The sequence below is a fragment of the Chlorocebus sabaeus genome, chromosome 20, assembly GCF_047675955.1.
Source record: "Chlorocebus sabaeus isolate Y175 chromosome 20, mChlSab1.0.hap1, whole genome shotgun sequence".
In the NCBI taxonomy this organism is placed as follows: Eukaryota; Metazoa; Chordata; class Mammalia; order Primates; family Cercopithecidae; genus Chlorocebus; species Chlorocebus sabaeus.
Genome location: NC_132923.1, coordinates 25,599,054 through 25,616,351, shown reverse-complemented (window position 1 = coordinate 25,616,351; position 17,298 = coordinate 25,599,054). Strand labels below are relative to the sequence as shown.

The 17,298-nt window shown below is 36.9% G+C and overlaps 1 protein-coding gene across 3 annotated transcripts; it reads right to left on the bottom strand.

Moving 5' to 3' along the window:
- Positions 1 to 210: 210 nt before the first annotated feature.
- LRIF1 (ligand dependent nuclear receptor interacting factor 1) lies at positions 211 to 16,958 on the bottom strand. Of its 3 annotated transcripts, none has more exons than XM_007977611.3 (4): positions 16,613 to 16,958; positions 4,316 to 5,816; positions 2,880 to 3,152; positions 211 to 1,434 (listed from the first exon to the last, which is right to left on the bottom strand). In XM_007977611.3, the coding sequence occupies exons 1-4, from the start codon at positions 16,678 to 16,680 to the stop codon at positions 994 to 996; spliced, it is 2,283 nt and encodes a 760-aa protein (XP_007975802.1). In that variant the 5' UTR covers positions 16,681 to 16,958; the 3' UTR covers positions 211 to 993. The 3 variants fall into 3 exon arrangements, with proteins under 3 accessions (XP_007975802.1, XP_007975805.1, XP_007975803.1); XM_007977612.3 differs by having other exon boundaries at positions 765 to 1,431; XM_007977614.3 differs by lacking the exon at positions 4,316 to 5,816 and having other exon boundaries at positions 16,613 to 16,915.
- Positions 16,959 to 17,298: the final 340 nt, after the last annotated feature.

Sequence of the window (17,298 nt, the reverse complement as noted above, 5' to 3'; positions counted from 1 at the left end):
CCTCCTCTCTCTCTTTAAGAGACAGAGTCTCGCTGTGCTGCCCAGGCTGGCCTCAAACTCCTAGGCTCAAGCAATTTTCCCCTCCCTCAGACTCCTGGGCAGCTGGGACTACAAACACACACCACGTTCAGCTAACTCCCCATCTCTTAATCCCTATGCCTACACCATTCCCAAACCTTCTCAAATTAAAGATTAACCAGACAGAGAAAATATACTTTTACAGTTTAAGAAATGTTAAACGTGACAACTGTTCAGGATCTACTTTTTACACAATCTCAGTAACATATGTACATATTCAAAAAAAAAAAAAAAGGAGCATTTGCCTGGGAACAACACATCACTATAAGCAAACAAAACATCAAATAGCCAGAATTCTAAAATACACTTTGGATTATATAAAATTACATTGTAAAGTTACAAAACAAATGTTGCTCATTCTTGAGAAATGTTTCAATGTTTAAATAATGTTGCCATAATACATACTTTCATGGCATTAAAAAAAAAATGGTGAGTACAAGGTATCATCATTTTAAGGGTAAAGAGATCAAGCAAGTACATATACAAATCCATTGGAAAAGCTAACTTTGGAGCTGATTTCCTCTCTTGGATTGTAAAATTTCAGTAATACACAGTCATTATCTACTGCTGGAATAATGCCTGAGCAATTTAGGTAAAGATACAAACAATAAGAAAAACCCTGCCCAAATATTCAAACTTGGAGAATTCTAGTTAAAATAATAGAAAAATATAAAATTTATCCTTCCAAAAAAAGGTATCTAAGACAAAGGTATAGATACCCCATGTAAATTATTCACAAGTTATATGTGAATCAACCTTTTCCGTATTCCTTAAATAAAGTTCTATAATTAACTGATGAAAAAACAAGTTTCGTATTCAAAGACACTTTCAGAACACATCTACTATTAACTTATTAATGCGGAAGTGTATTTTAAAAAACAGCTATTTCACTGAAGTCTTTAAGTACAGGAGATTTTATTTTTGGTGCATCTTCTTACGCATTTCTTCAAGAGCTGCTTCTTTCTCTCTCAGCACCTGCTTAAGTCTTCTTATTTTTTCATCTCGAATGGTTTCTTCTAACTCTGGTGGTGTCACTGGGAAAATATCTTCGGTATAATTTTTATTGAAGAAATGACTTTGTTCATAAGCTGCATCTGAATTCAATGTGCCTTTCTCTTGCCTCTCATAGGTACAGTATTCTATCTCAGTTCTCTTTTCTTGTCTGGTTTTGCTGTGACTCGTGAGAATGTTATGTTGTGACACATCTGAAGTTGGTAAAATACTGCTTAGAGGTTGGGAACTGGTGACATTAGCTTCCCCATTTATGATTGTGTTATAAGCATTCTCTGTTTTTCTCTTCTTTATGTGATCCATCTTCTTAATAGTTTTTGCTTTTCTTTTCGTATCAAAATTCTGCTGCAATATCAAATAACATTCCAAAACAAAAACAGAATGTTATTGCTAAATGCATAGGGTACTATCAAGTTTAACAACGTCTGCAGAAACAAATATTTAGCTATTACAAGTAACAAAATTTATGGAAGACAACTAGAGCAAGAAAGAAATATTTCCCACTGTATGGTACCAAAATGTCTTAATCACATTCAGTAAGAAGAAGCTGCCTAATTCACATTTTCTTGCTCAAGTATTAGAAGCCATACTGACCTACCACAGAAATATAATAGCACTTGTAAAGTGCCTGAGGTATACAAGTGATTTAGTTTTTTTCTTCTCCTTTGCACAGCAGGCACATGTGGAGGATTTTCATTAGAAAAGGTTTACTAGTCTCTGATCTAAATTTCAGAATATTACATGATAATGACATATTCATAAGTCAAAGTGTAACAGTAGACAAAGTTATAGACATTTCATCATTATTAGCTATATAAGTTGCTTAAAAGGTTAGTATTAAGAGCATATGCATGCTTATATCTTCCACTACATTTGAATTATTTCATTTAGATAGAGTTCTCAAAGTAGAATGACTAGTTAAAAAGCTATGGCCGTTTTCTTGTAACACAATGGAAAAAAAATGTCACTGGTGAATAAAAACAATTAAAACACATCTTTAACTGGGATGCATTTTTACCTGTGTGTGTGTGTGTGTGTATATATATATAAATACATAATTTTTTTTTTTTTTTTTTTTTTGGAAACAGGAGTTTCGTTCTGTTGCCAGACTGGAGTGCAGTGACGCCATCTCAGCTCACTGCAACCTCCGCCTTCCAGGTTCAAGCGATTCTCCTGCCCTCAGCTTCGCGAGTAGTTGGGACTACAGGCGTGCGCTACCTCGTCCAGCTATTTTTTGTATTTTTAGTAGAGATGGGGTTTCACCATGTTGGCCAGGATGGTCTCGATCTCCTGACCTCGTGATCCGCCCACCTCAGCCTCCCAAAGTGCTGGGATTACAGGCATGAGCCACGGCGCCTGGCCTGGTTTTTTCTTTTTGAGATGGAGTCTTGCCCTGTCGCCTCGGCTGGAGTGCAATGATGCGATCTCGGCTCACTGCAACCTCCGCCTTCTGGGTTCAAGTGATTCTCCTGCCTCAGCCTCTTGAGTAGCTGGGATTACAGGCGCCCGCCACCACGCCCAGCTAATTTTTGTATTTTTAGTAGAGACGGGGTTTCACCACGTTGGTCAGGCTGCTCTTGTACTCCTGACCTTAGGTGATCCACCTGCCTCAGCCTCCCAAAGTGCTGGGGCCCGGCTGTTTTAAATATCGTTTTGGTATTATGTATTTGCAAAACCAGTAACAACCATCATTTATACTAATGCACAAGGGTTAAAACCAAATCAAGAAAATTAATATTCATGTATCATTTGTAGTACCTATGAAGAGCACACTAAAATGTATTACCTACCTGTTTTCTCTCTCCTTCCTTCACCATAAACTCTGTCTCTTTGTAAGTGCCACTGTTTACCAAACTGCTAAAGGAATCAAAACCTTCTCCAGAGGTCAAATGGTCAGGAATTCGAGTAAGGCACACTCTCAAATCTTTAGTAACGCCAAATATCTTTTTAAATTCAGCATCACTCTTCAGATGTGATGCCTTATTACTTCTTCCGTGGGAATCTTTCTTGTCATTTCTTCCTTGGGCACCTTTATCTGATGTTGATGCCATCTCATTATGGATCTGGAATTAGGAAAAGAAAACACACAAACAATACTGCTAATTATTCAAGTTACTTTATTAAACAAGCAACTAAGTGATTATTTCATCTTACATAAAAGAACACATCATGCTTTATGATTGGTTTGTATTATCCTTGCCTTACCACCCACACTCAAAAAACTGAATAAAAGGAAGTACAAACTTAAAACATTCCCCTCCTACAATTTCTCAATTAATTTGTTGCACTAGAAAGGTAATAAGTAGTCAACTCTAAAACAACTGAAATGAGAATACAGACTAATGACAACATTAAAATAACATATATGACATTATTTAGAAATTGTAGTCTTCTGGAAAAGTCACACATGCCTTTAATCAATCTTGTATTTAACAATCAGAATTTACCTCCTTACATCTCTGGAGTTCTATGAATTCTGTACTGAAGGGGAGAAATGCTGACATTATTGAGTAGACCTCTAAGTAAGCAAGGAAAAGGTGTGTACAAATACCTAGTAAGCACACAGACAGACAAACCTTAAGTCGAACATAAAGGTAACTATGTGGGCATGTTGGCTAACTGGCTGAGGAGTCACAAAGAGCTAATAAAAAGAAAAATGAAATTTGTCTACCAAAAAATAAATAAATTCATCAAATATGCTGATAAAATCTTATTTCCACAAATTACTGAAAGGTATTGATTAGCCCTGTCTCACCTTTTCCATGGTATACCACCACTACCACAAAAAAACCCCACGAAACCCTGAAACCAACTCTTTTACATGCATACTGATCTCCTCATATACTAAAAAGGCTATTATATATGAACATACATACATGTACGTATATACATATACGCACACATTTTCACTAAGCTTTGAATTCACATTATCCTTCCCCAACTCTTCTAAACCTTTTTGCTCTATGATTTTTTTGTTTTAAAGATTTGGCATGCCAAGTGATTCAAGAGAAAGATTGTACTCCTTTGTACAAGATTGTACCCAATTGTACTCCTCCTCAAATTTGCTCAGATGGAAGTTTTGAAATTAAATACTCATATGTGTACAGTCTGTGTGTGATAGGGTTGGCAGTGGGAGAAAGACGTATTATAGATAACTTTGAGAATTAAGAAAACAAACTTTTCTATATAGATATATAAAAAGAGCACCCTGACATGGGAAAATTACCTTTGGTTCTTGGTCTCTGAAAGCACACTGTTGTGAAGTAACAGTTGTTGCATCAACAGAGGAACTTATTTTCTCTATGCTCTGGAGGATACTTCCTTTTCTGGGGGCATTGTGTCCTGTACTAAATCCATCTGGAAAGATTGGATTTGTGAATAAAGTCTTACTCTGTTTTAAGTAGTTACTGAATTGGTTCATATGTGGATTTGTGGTAGAAGGAGATGGTTTCTCCACTTTATTCTTCTCTGCCCTTAGATTGGCCATGGAAGCAAGCTGGGTATTGGAAAGTGATTTTGTCTCCATCTGGGAAGATTTACTTTTAGCCAAAACAATATTTACAACCTCTCTGGATATTTCTGTGACTGGACTTGAACTCACTATCTGTAACGTGTCTTTTCTTACTGGAGTATCAGGAGAAACAGAATTCTGTTTGTCAATTTGTGATGGCAGAACATCTGTCCCCTTTTTAGCCAACAGATAGACTTTCCCATTAAACATAACCAAAGCATTATCTTTAATAGGCATATTTTTGGATTGTGTCCCACTACGATCGATGGTACTCAATGATGGCATATTTATAGTATTATCTCCCAAATTTTTCCTATCTACGAAAGTTTTTAAAATCTTTGAAGCCACATTATTTGAAGACTTAACAGGAACAAGAGATGGCGTAAAAGGTTGTAGATTATCTTGGAAAATCCATTTCACTGGAGCTGCTTGAGAATGCTGACCACCTTTCAATTGTGTCTCTGTAGCAACATTCTTTGGAATCTGTGTGGTATTTAGTATTACTGGCTTTGCTATTTCTGTAAGAGGTTTTGGGTAAATGTTTTGAAAGTTCTTGGTAACTACATTTTTCACTGTATTTACAGGAGATACATAAATAACAGTTGGCATTTGGGAGGCCTCAACCATTCCTGAGGTACTGGTGGTGGCAGTTGCAAGTATTTTTTGCTGCACTGAAGGAGGCAATGATGACGCTGGTACAGATTTCACTTCAGCATGGGCTGGAATCTGTAAATGATGCCCAGAAGGCAAAACTGGAGACTTCACAGTCACTGGAAGACTCTGGGTATTAACTACAATAAAAGATGAGTCTTTTTGTGTTGAGGGAGGAACAGCAAATGTTTGCATGGTGAGTCCATCAATTTTCACACCATGACTCTGAACTTTAGAAACTGATGAAGAAAAATTTCCAGTTCCCACAGAAGTAACTCTACCTTTTTCTGATGTATCTACTGTTCTTGTAAGAAAATAGTTTGAAGAACTGGCTGGCTGAAAAATGGGCAATTGAACGGATGCACTTGTGGAAGAGCTGGAAATCTGAGTCTGAAAAGTAACTTGAACTGGTTTTCCTGTATTCCCTTTCAAAGCATCAGACATGACTGAAGATTGAACTAGTGGTATAAGATTTCCAGAAGACTTAGGAATTGGAAGTAATTGCAGAAGATTTTTTCCATCCGAGCCAATCGTCTGAACTACTTGGTACATGCAGCCTGAAACACTTAAAAGAACATTGAGTAAATAAATACAAACATACTACATGGTATATACATTTTATTTAAAAATATATATTTGTAAATATTTTTAAATACTAAAATATAAAGTATATAATCTTCCATTTTGAGTTTTTAAAGTAAAAGACTGCAAAACAAGTATTTTGAAGTAGAAGAGATAATGCTATAGTCAGCTTCTTATATTAGGCAATGGGTATGAGATAATAACATTTATTCCTAAGACTAAAAGTAGACATTTCTAAGGTTTTGCCCTATATAAAATTATGCTACTAAAGTAAGCTCCTCTTAAAAATATTAGCATCTTCCCTTCCCCCTTTCCCTGAATTCTTTCCTCTTGTCCACCTCCTCTACTCTAACTGAAGATTCTCATTTCCTCTCCCTTTACTCTTATTCCATTTATCTCAATCTTTTCCCCCTCAATCTGTTCTGTCTTCTTCCTTCAATAACTCTCAAGTTCTGCCAGCCATTCTTCTTTTGCCTAAGCTATCTCTCATGGTGTTACCTTAGTTTGCCACATTTTTGTACTATAGACTTCACTGAACTATTTATGTAGGAATCATTTTCTTCTCATTACTGTTTCAGCACATTTAAGATTTAGTGCTAAATAGTCCTTGGTATAGCAATTATTTATATTAGTCAATTGTCAATCACCTATCAACCCATACATATAATACCACTGCAATTTCAGCTGAATGATTTTCAATCAATGTGGAAAAGACTGGAAATCATTTTTTTTTAACTGAATCAATTCTGACCCCCATGCCTTGAATTATTTCTTAGTACAGATTGTCTAATTTTAAGAAAAGTCAATACATACTAACCTCTGTTTGCATAATTAGTTATTTGGAGATTACTTGAATATAGATAGCTTACCTGATTTATATCTAAAACATCTTTCAGTTCCTGGGAAATATTGAGCTTTCATGGGATTCAGGGCCATCACACATACTATCACTCTACCTAGGTACTCCTCACCCAACTCAACTCTTCACATAGCTCAAGTCTTGGCATAAATGATATTTCTCAAGAGATACATTTTCTAACCACTTTATCCTTGTCCTTCCTTCATAATTAATCTATAACATCATGCTTGTTAGCTTCCTTCATGGTGTATATCATAGATTGTCATCATATATTAACATGTTTGTCTATAGACTGTCTCTCATGTTAAATTCTAGCAATATGAGTGCAGTGTCCATATCCCATAGACCTAGCATGGTCTTAGATAACTAAGATCAAATAAATAAAAAAGTTCAAGGGCAAATAATAATGATAATAATTAGGATTCTCAAAAAGCATAAAGGTACGTTTTTAAAACTCTCAGGTATTAATAAAAATTAACACCCAAAATTCTATGTATCTGTAGAAATGTTGGTTTACCTTTCTGCAGCACGAGTAACATTATTATATCCTTACAAAAATGTAAAACTGTCTTTTGGACAATTGAGAGTTGGTCAAAACATTACATTGACCTTTTGTTGTTGTTGTTGTTGAGACAGGGCCCAGCTCTGTCATCCAGACTGGAGTGTAGGTATACAATCTCGGCTCACTGCAATCTCTGCCTCCTGGGCTCAAACCATCCTTCTACCTCCACTTCTCAAGTAGCTGAGACTACAGATGCATGCCACTAAACCCAGCTAATTTTTGTATTTTTTATAGAGGCAAAGTTTTGCTATGTTGCCCAGGCTGGTCATACACTGACTTTTAATAAATTAAATGTTAACTTCTAAAGAGAATAACCCCTAAGAAAAGGATGAATTCTTGCTTTCAGGGCTTTAAGAGGAAAAATCTACCTTTATTACCTCCCTGCACCACAAGAAAAGCACATTTGACCTGGATAAGGACATATTCAATATTAAGTCATTACACAAAAAGTTACCAAGTGTCTGTTATAATTTAAGCACCAGGCTCATTAGGAAAAAACGATCAGTAAGCTGTAGCCTCTGGGCCTAATCTGGCCCCCTCTGTTTTTGTGGATTCTTATATTTTAATTGATTTTTAAAAATCAAAAGAGTAACAGTAGCCTCTGTAGTGGCTCCTCAGTCTTCTTTGCCAACTCATACTTTTGAATCAACTTTCAAATGTTGGGAGTTTTCCAAAGCTTAGAAAGAATCCTTTTCCTCCTATTCTGTACTCTTTCCTTAGATGCTTTCTTCTCAATGCATAACTTCAATTAAATTATCACTTACATATCAACAATTTCAGTATTTCTATCTGTGGCTTCTTTGAAATGTAGGCTTATATATCCAAATTCCCTTTTAACATTTTCATTCAGAATCTCAAACATTCCTAAAATTCAACATGGCCAGATCTCTTCCCATCCTAATCCCCCAAATTCCATCTTCTGCAGGGTTTTCTTTGCTAAATAGCATCTCATCTACCTTAGATGCCTTAAGTCAGAATAGGTAAATGCTCCTTTCTTATTCTCTATATTCAGTGATCACAAAATCCTGTTGATATTGTCTCCTAAATTTCCTTTGATCTGTTCAATTCTCTCCAAATCAACTGTGACCACTCTACTCCAAGCAAACATCATCTCTGGCTTAGAATACTACAATAGCTTCATGACTGATTTTTTTCTTCAATCATATCTTCTACTTTTCAATTTACTCAGCACACTAAAACTGATCTTTCCCTGCTTAAAACATTGCAGTGGCTTTCCATTATTCTTAGAGTTGTAGGAAGAAAACCATTGCTTCTGATGCAATGTTAAGCCAAAGGAAGAGAGGATTTTAAGAAAATTGGGCAATATACTAAAAGTTTCTGAGATGCCAAATAGGATGAGGATTAAAAATGTACACCTAAAATAGTGCTGTGAAGATCACTGATGGCTTTAGTAAGAGCGGTGTGGTAGGGGAAAGAAGTTGCTGAGGAGTGGATATGAAGAAAGCAAGTAGACAACTCTTTTTAAACTTTGATTGTCAAGGGGAAGAGAAAGACTGGCAGGACGTTACAGGAATAAACGGTATCAAAAAAGGGATCTTTCCTTTTACTTTGTTTAAGGTTAGATAAACCAGAACAAATGTAAATACACAAGTGAGCCAGTTAAGGGAAGAAACTGGTGATAAAGGAACAAAAGGGATACACAATGAGAAGGAGGTAGGAGATGGAAACCAGAGAGACAGGTAGAGGGATTGAACCTTAAAGAGAGCTGGAGACCTATCTCCCTCCATTGGAACACTGGAAGAGAGGTTAGGTGCATTTTCAGGTAAGCATACAACTTTGGGGTTAGAGGGCTGAGGTAATTCTCATTTAAAGGGTTTTATTTTCTTTATGAAAAATCACATGATATCATCTGCTAAAAATAAGAGCAAAAATATGGAAAGATTTGAGGAGAATCAAAGATCTGAAACAGTCTTCATGAGGGAGTAAACTGACCACAGAAGATATTAAAGTTGCCAGGATGTATTGATGGCATGGGGAGACAGCTAGTGGTTATGAATTTATAGTGGTACTAATCTGTACTCGAGGCTTTCCTTGTCACACCAAGCACAGATAAAGAGAAAGCATATCGAGTTCATCCAGGGTTGGGGTGACATCAGGAAGGTGCAACAAAAATCAAAGAAGAGCAAAAGAATTTAAAGTATTGATAAGAGTTATTAAAATGAAACACAGAATCTAAACTGGATAGGAAGAAAATGAGAGAATAAAAGGCTAAAGTACAGGGATAAAATAAAGGGATTATTCGTCTTTAGGGCCAGATAAAGTTAACAGTTAAAGTAGGAACAGTTAAACAAGTCAGCTAGAAATACAGGAACTGGCATTTAGAAAACAGGATGCATGAAACAATTTTGTAGATGCAGCAATTTCATCTAAGAATAAGGACTACAAAAGTAGGTGCAGCAGAACAGAGAATAAGATCACTGGGGGAAAAGATCTCTGTAATAAAGATGAGGTGACAAAGAGATTATCCATACGGATACTGAAATCACATAGGATTACAGGGAAGATGGTGAACTAAGTGCCAAGTTCAGTGACAGGAAGTTGGTAGATGGTGTTAACAAGCCGCAATTAAGTGATATGCCAGAAAGTTATCTTGAAGCCTACTTTCTTTTGTAGTCTATTTTCTTTCCTATTATTCTACTAAAACTTCATTCTCAAAGATTACCACATATGTTCTCACAGTTAAATATGTCTTTATCTTCATTCCCTAGGTACTCTCTGTTGCAACTAATTATCCCTCCATATTGATCCTCTTTCCTATCATGGTTTCCACTGTGTACAATTTCTGTTTCTCTTGACTTTCTTAATGCTCCCTTACTCATTTTCTGCATTCTTAGCATTCTCATGTAACTATTCCACAAACCACAAAGTACAATTCTTGATCCTGTTTTTCTCCTTCAAGACATTCTTCCTTGAAGACTGCAACAATTCTCACGGCTTCAACTATTTTCAACTATCTTCTTTGGAATAATGACTCCCATAGTTATATCCTTTTATTCCTGTCCCCTACTGGAATTGACATCAGTTCTGGATTTGTGATGTCTTACCAAACATTTTAATACCATTACTTTAAACCCAGGAAGTCAAAATTACTCTATTGAAAACTAGTCGTCTCTCCTACCATTCAATCATGTGGCAGCACCAGTATTTTTCACATCCTACAGGTTTTAAATCACCTAGTCATTGCTGATATGTCTTTATCATCATTTTTATTTAAATTCATCCACAGAACCTTGCACATGTGATTACAAAAGGTAAACATTTAATAGATGCATACTGAATCATCAAGTCTATAAGGTTTTTTTAAAACTCATTTCATCCATCTTTTCTTTTTTCATCATTGTGACTTCCACCATCCACATGAGATCCTCATCAGATGTGTCTGGCACTCATCATTCTCATCCCTACAGTATTTTGCTGATGTTTAGTTTTTCTGATTGCAGCCACTATTGAATATTATGTATCTCTGGTAGATTAAAATTGTTTTCATCCTGTTACCTCCTGTTCAAAGTTTTAGTATTCATCATTGCCAATTCAGCTGGACACAAAAATCATCTACAATCTAGCTCCAACCAATCTCTACAACAATACCACCCACAACTTCTCAATGTGAAATCTCTGCTCTTACCAGAGAGAGCTCTTTGCTATTCTGAAATATGGCATGTACATTACATTATTTACTCAAAGTATTATTATTTTTCTTCTCCAACAATATAAAATTAGTTTCCAATTCTATCTTTTTCATAAAACATCTGCCAGTCACTCCAGTTTAATTTTTTCCAACTTGGAATTCCGAATGCACTCTTATTCGTGCCGCTAATGTTGGAAATTATATAATGCTTTCTTTATTGACTTTATTAGCTAATTTTAAAAAATGAGTAAAGTATTGTTTCATTCAATAAGACTGAAACTCCTTAAGGTGAGAGGCTTTATAATTTATTTTGCAATTATCCTTCCAATACTAAGCATAGTATTTTATATGACCTCTATATTTCTGCTTTATAAAAAAACTATATCGTATGAGCTATTTTCCAATCTGATCACTACATTTTCCCCTCTCTTTTCCTCTATTTCTCCTCCAAAAGATTAAAAAAAAGGAAGAAAAATTAAGCTTCTTCCATGTCAATGTTATCAGTGAGATTCACATAATCTACCACAGACCATAAATTCCTGCAGGGTAGATTATACTATTCATATCGATATACTCTACATCTAATCCAGAAACTGGAAATTGCACACAATAATGTTAGCTGAATTGAATCCTACGAGCTATAATTTTTTAAAAAGTCCACGATTTCTTGGCAACAAAATGTAATGAGTTCTAAAAATTAATCTGAAATGCAGAATGCTAAGAAGTAATAACTCACGATGAAATATGTACTCCTTCTATCAATATACAGTTTTTCATATCTAAAAGCCTTCCATTGAAGAGATTAAATAATTAAAACCCTACAAAGATTCTGTTTTCTGAGAGATCATATTCTGCAGAGTAATGTCAGAACTAAAAGTAGAACCAGATTCTGCACCCCATTTTCTAGTTTGGTCACCTAATTACTTTAAGGTAATTACTTTAAACCAGCTGGTGTTCAAACTGAGAAACTACATTTGAAAAATAATACAGTTTAACAGTTTAAAAGAGAAAAGAGGAACATATTAGAAAGATTACGGGCCTCTAATTCTGGTTCTTACAATTACGAGTTGACTAGAAAATTTACTTATCCTCTTTGAATCTGTTTCTTCGTTTGTTAAATAGGGGAAAATAAAGCTTACTAGGGGAAGTAAATAAAATAACTGCCTGGGAACATAATAGTTATCTTCCATTAAAATATGCAGTTGGTCTCTGAGAATAAGGTAAGGTAAGGTCTTTTAAAAATGTAATGAGAAATTTGGCGGGGTGTGGTGGCTCATGCCTGCAATCCCAGCACCTTGGGAGGCCGAGGCGGGTGGATCACGAGGTCTAGAGATGGAGACCATCCTGGCCAACACGGTGAAACCCTGTCTCTACTAAAAATACAAAAATTAGCTGGGTGTGGTGGCACATGCCTGTAGTCCCAGCTACTTGGGAGGCTGAGGCAGGAGAATCACTTGAACCTGGGAGGTGGAGGTTGCAGTGAGCCCAGATCGCGCCACTGCACTCCAGCCTGGCCACAGAGCAAGAAAAAAAAAAAAAAAAAAAAGTAATGAGAATTTAATAAAAAGGCACATCAAACATATTGGTAATGTTATATAACTTCTGACATTTTTTACTATTCTAATATTGATGTGAGGCATTCACATATTAGAAATAGACTAACAGGCCGGGAGCGGTGGCTCAAGCCTGTAATCCCAGCACTTTGGGAGGCTGAGACGGGTGGATCACGAGGTCAGGAGATCGAGACCATCCTGGCTAACACGGTGAAACCCCGTCTCTACTAAAAAATACAAAAAACTAGCCGGGCGAGGTGGCGGGAGCCTGTAGTCCCAGCCACTCGGGAGGCTGAGGCAGGAGAATGACGGGAACCCGGGAGACGGAACTTGCAGTGAGCCGAGATCGCGCTACTGCACTCCAGCCTGGGCGATAGAGCCAGACTCCGTCTCAAAAAAAAAAAAAAAAGAAAAGGAAATAGACTAATAAAAATGTTGAAGGCCGATGAACATTTTATAGATATTTTTACAAAATACATTTTTTTCAACTGCTAGGAAATCCTTTTCCATCTTACTATCTATGACATAATATTATGTACATACAGAACATAATATATGTAAGTACATAACATAGTTATCTATCCAATAATATGTACCATGTATTGCGTACATGATAGATATAACAGTTGTTACTAACTCTAATCTTAATAAACAGTCGAGCAAGTTATGAACTGCCATTCCCATTTTATACTAGAGAAAATGGAGATTTAGAAATCTTTAATAACTTACTTAGAATTACACACTCCCCTTGAGAAAGCTTATCTACTTTCTGTATTTACTTTAGCATACCCCCATGATAACAGGGTCCAAAAAATTCAAATGTATAAACTGAGAGATTAATGACAGATTTCATTTAGACTGTATAGTATGTGTCTGTCTCTCCTTCACACACACATACACAGATACACTCAAATCACAAAAGATAATAAAACACTGTACACAACAAAATGCATACTGAACTGACAATGAAGCATCATCACTCCAATCAAACCAAACCCCCTGCTGAGAACACTTAAGTTTAGCTCTCCGTTTGGATACAAATGGTTATGGGAAGATAGCTGCCAATGGCCAATCACATGATGTCTTAATTCTTATTATTGTACGCTATATAACCACAGGCTTTCATTATAGTACCTCTAACGTGATGCTTCCCAAATCTCTAGTCTCACCTCTGACTCAGCCTGAGTTTCATATCTAAATATCTGACTGCTTTTTTGATGTGTGCCTCATCTCAGTTAATTTACCAATATCCATCCAGAAAACCGGCATCTAACTGATCCGCCTTTCTTCCTGCCAATTAATTAACAAAGTCGGTCTATTTTCCCTTCTATATTTCTTTGAATTCAACCCCTATGGTACTGCATCAGCTAGTTCAGGCCCTCAGAATTTCTGAAAAGACAACTGAAATAGGATCCTTACATGTAGATCACTCACCCTCAAAACCACACTGCCAAGTTATCTAAAATGTACACCTATGTCAGTCTTTTCCTTAAAATACTCTGAACAATTTCCAATAGATGAAGTCTAATTTTCTTAGCAGGGCAAACAGAACCCTTAAGAGCTATTTATCTATCCTACTTGTACAGAATCAAGCAACAAGTATCAGTCATAAACCACACAGGTCCTTTATTTACCAGTTCTCTGCATACGTATATCCTGCATTCATCTTTAACTGAATAGCTGATACTTATGTTTCCCAACTCAGCTGTTCTTGGAATCTTTCCTCCAACTCCCTTCCTCTACTCTCTTCCTTTACTACATCAACTCTATCTTCCTCCTCCTCCACCATGACTGTAAGGTTTTCCCTGGAAACAGTCCATATCCTTTTATTTAATCAGTCTTCCCATTTAGCACTGTCTACCACATACATAGTAGGTACTAAATGAATGTTTTGTCATCAAATGTTTAAACTGTATTGATAATAAGTGGTAAGCTAGGATATGAACCCAAGTCTCTGTGACTTAAAAGGTTCTTTCCACTATAGCATTCTGACTCCTACTTTGTTCTTTGACAATAAACCCCAAATCAACATAAATTAAACGCATAGTATCACAAGTATCTTCCAGATTTTTCCTTTGTACTCTAAGATTAAATTTGGGTTTTACATTTTATGCTCTGATGAATTAGATACTTCAAACAATATATAACCATACACAATTCTGTATTATGCTACTAAAAAACTTTTAGTAAGTGGTAACTTAGGAAAAAATTAAGCTACAAATAAGAAAGTCATAGTCACTTAAGTTATAAAAATAAATATTTAGTACCATCAAACATGTTACCAGAAAAATAAGAAAACTAAGCTTCCAATAAACTAAAAGGGCTGATGTTAATATTATTTACAAAATTATATTTGGATGTTTTGTTACTTACAAAACAGAATGGAATCAAATATGCAACCATTAACCAAAGTAAATGTCGAAGCTTCTGAAAGTCATCTGGTAAATGTCCCAAATATATGATGTAAAACCTCAATGATTTAAATAAATACATTCAAAGATAATAAAAGCAACGTATAAATCAATGAGTTAATGAACTCAAAATGACTTACGAATGTAATTGTAATTTAAAAATCTTCAAATCCCCAAAAGGATTAGAAATTGGATAACGGAGTTAAGGGTACACACACACACACACACACACAAAGTTGTTTATCTTACTTTTTATATTTAAAAATGCAATCGTAAAACAAATTTTCTATAAATTAAGCTAAGTCAGAAGTCATTATTCAGGTACTAAAATAAGGCAGCAGAAATTAATCATTAAAAAGTAATTCTACTTTTTAATATCTACACAGGGCACTCTCTGCCCCTTCCCCCAAACTTCCACCACAAAATTAAAAAGAAAAAAAGAAAAAAACACACAAGTATACCAAAATGGCTCTTTATGATTTGAAATACAATGGTTCTTTCTTGACAGTTCTTCAATAGAATTTTGGCTCATTACTATTAGCGACCATTTCCTTTTATAATACGGCTTTTAAGGAACAAGCATTACTTTCGGTCTTGCAATCAAGTTTTCTATCTATTTGTAATTAAACAAAACTACTTCCTGGGCTAAAATCTGTTCAGAATTAAAGTTGTGTGCTTATAATAGCAACAGCTAACATTTAAATTGTGCTTTACTATTTTCCTACATTACGTATTTTACATTATTTAATTCTCCTAATCTTTAAAATATTTCTAAGTGCTATCATTTACAGACTGGAAACAGGTACCTGGCCTCACAAATGCTAACTAGCAAAGTTGAGATTAACCCCAGGTAGCCTGATTTTCTTCAAACGAAAATCCTCTTCCGCGAGTTTTGCATCTTAGTTCTTCATTTTCTTATTAGAGTCTGCAGACCCTATTTTTTCCTCATCACTTAATCTACTAACCATGTGAGAGTACAAGTGAAAACATTCTGCTTTAGCTAACATTCTGTTTCCGATTCATTTCCTCTTAATACAATTTAAAAAACAAAACTAAAATACTAATCATCTATTTTCTAACTTTACCAGAATATCTTCCTTAGAAATACTGGACTTTCCTCATGCCAAATATAAATAGCCAATGAAATGGCACTTCATTACAACCCAAAACGCTGTTCAAAAGGATTGACTTTACACGAGGATTTCTCCATTCTTACTTCTCTCTCTTCACATAAAGCTATTACTTGAAATTTTAAATATTCAATCTCCTTGTTCTAAAGCCATTTTTCTTCAATCACACACCCTTTCTGTTTCACTATTAAAATGTAACTATTTTCACTGAAGGTCCAGCGCCACCAGGGCTGCACTTGCTAATCCGTGCTGACTGCTGCGTTTCTGCGTGTGCGTGAGAATCTTCCAGAAGGTTTGAGTCACATAAGAGCGTCGGCCATCTTGGTTTTCATCTCCCGTGGAGATCTACTCCGTCCGCCTATTAAACTTGAGACGCTGGAGTGCCGCGGAGCCGGGGACGGGCTGTGTCTGGCTCTAAAGAGGTTTTACATTTCCCAGAGGAAGGCGCTCTACGGGCTTTAAGCGCCCTGGTGACGAGCGCTTCCCGCCTGAGTGGCGCACTCTGCGGGCTCCAACTCCTCTCAAACTACATAGCGTCCGGAAACGACGGCCGACTCCACATCCCAAAGACGGACAGGGGGGCAGGCGTGGGGAGGATTCGAAACCGGTACTTACCAACGCGAGGCGCTGCCTGAATTTTCCTCAGCGGGTTTCAGGAAGACCCTCCGTAGGTTATTTGACATTTTAGTGGGGAGAAAGGGGACACCTCAGCCAGGAAAGTGGGAAGCGTGGGGCCGAGTTTCTCAATGGGGCGAGAACCAAAGCGAGGGAATGTTGGGCTGCAGTTGCCCGCAGCAACTGTGAGGGGTTCGACCTTAACGGAGGGCGACAGCGGGATCTCCAGAGGGTGTATCCCCAAGCTTCGGAGCGAGGTCGCGCAGCCACCCAGAAACCGGAAGGCTCCTGGCGGTGGACTGCGCCCTCACAGCCCTACGCTCAGAGAGAATCGGCGTGCGTCTCCGCCCCCAGAGCGTACGACAACGCTCCAGACCCCGCCGGAGCAGGCGTAGGGGGCGTGTCCTTGGTGGCACCGCCCCCAACGGGGCCTGGTCAGTGCTGAAGACTGCGTCAGACCGGCTCTGCTGCCCCGCCCACTGAAGCCGATAGCTGGAGAAAAACTCGGTCGGGCGTCTTCCGGGGTCGTCACGTCCGTTTGCCAAGGTGACTGGCTCACTAAAGCCCAACCCTTATGATTCAATCCAATGGCAAGTGATATTTGCTATCTCTTCTTCCGGATCAAGGAACAAATCGCAAAAGAAAGCGCTCCCGACACCTACGCAAAATAAAATGTTTCCGGGGTC

Excerpts from the sequence above, each read along its gene's own strand:
- LRIF1 (XM_007977611.3), bottom strand. The coding sequence starts at position 16,680 with ATGTCAAATAACCTACGGAGGGTCTTCCTGAAACCCGCTGAGGAAAAT. Across the intron at positions 5,817-16,612 it reads TCAGGCAGCGCCTCGCGTTG|TGTTTCAGGCTGCATGTACC; the intron begins GTAAGTACCGGT and ends TGTTCTTTTAAG. Across the intron at positions 1,435-2,879 it reads AGGAAGGAGAGAGAAAACAG|CAGAATTTTGATACGAAAAG; the intron begins GTAGGTAATACA and ends TTGATATTGCAG.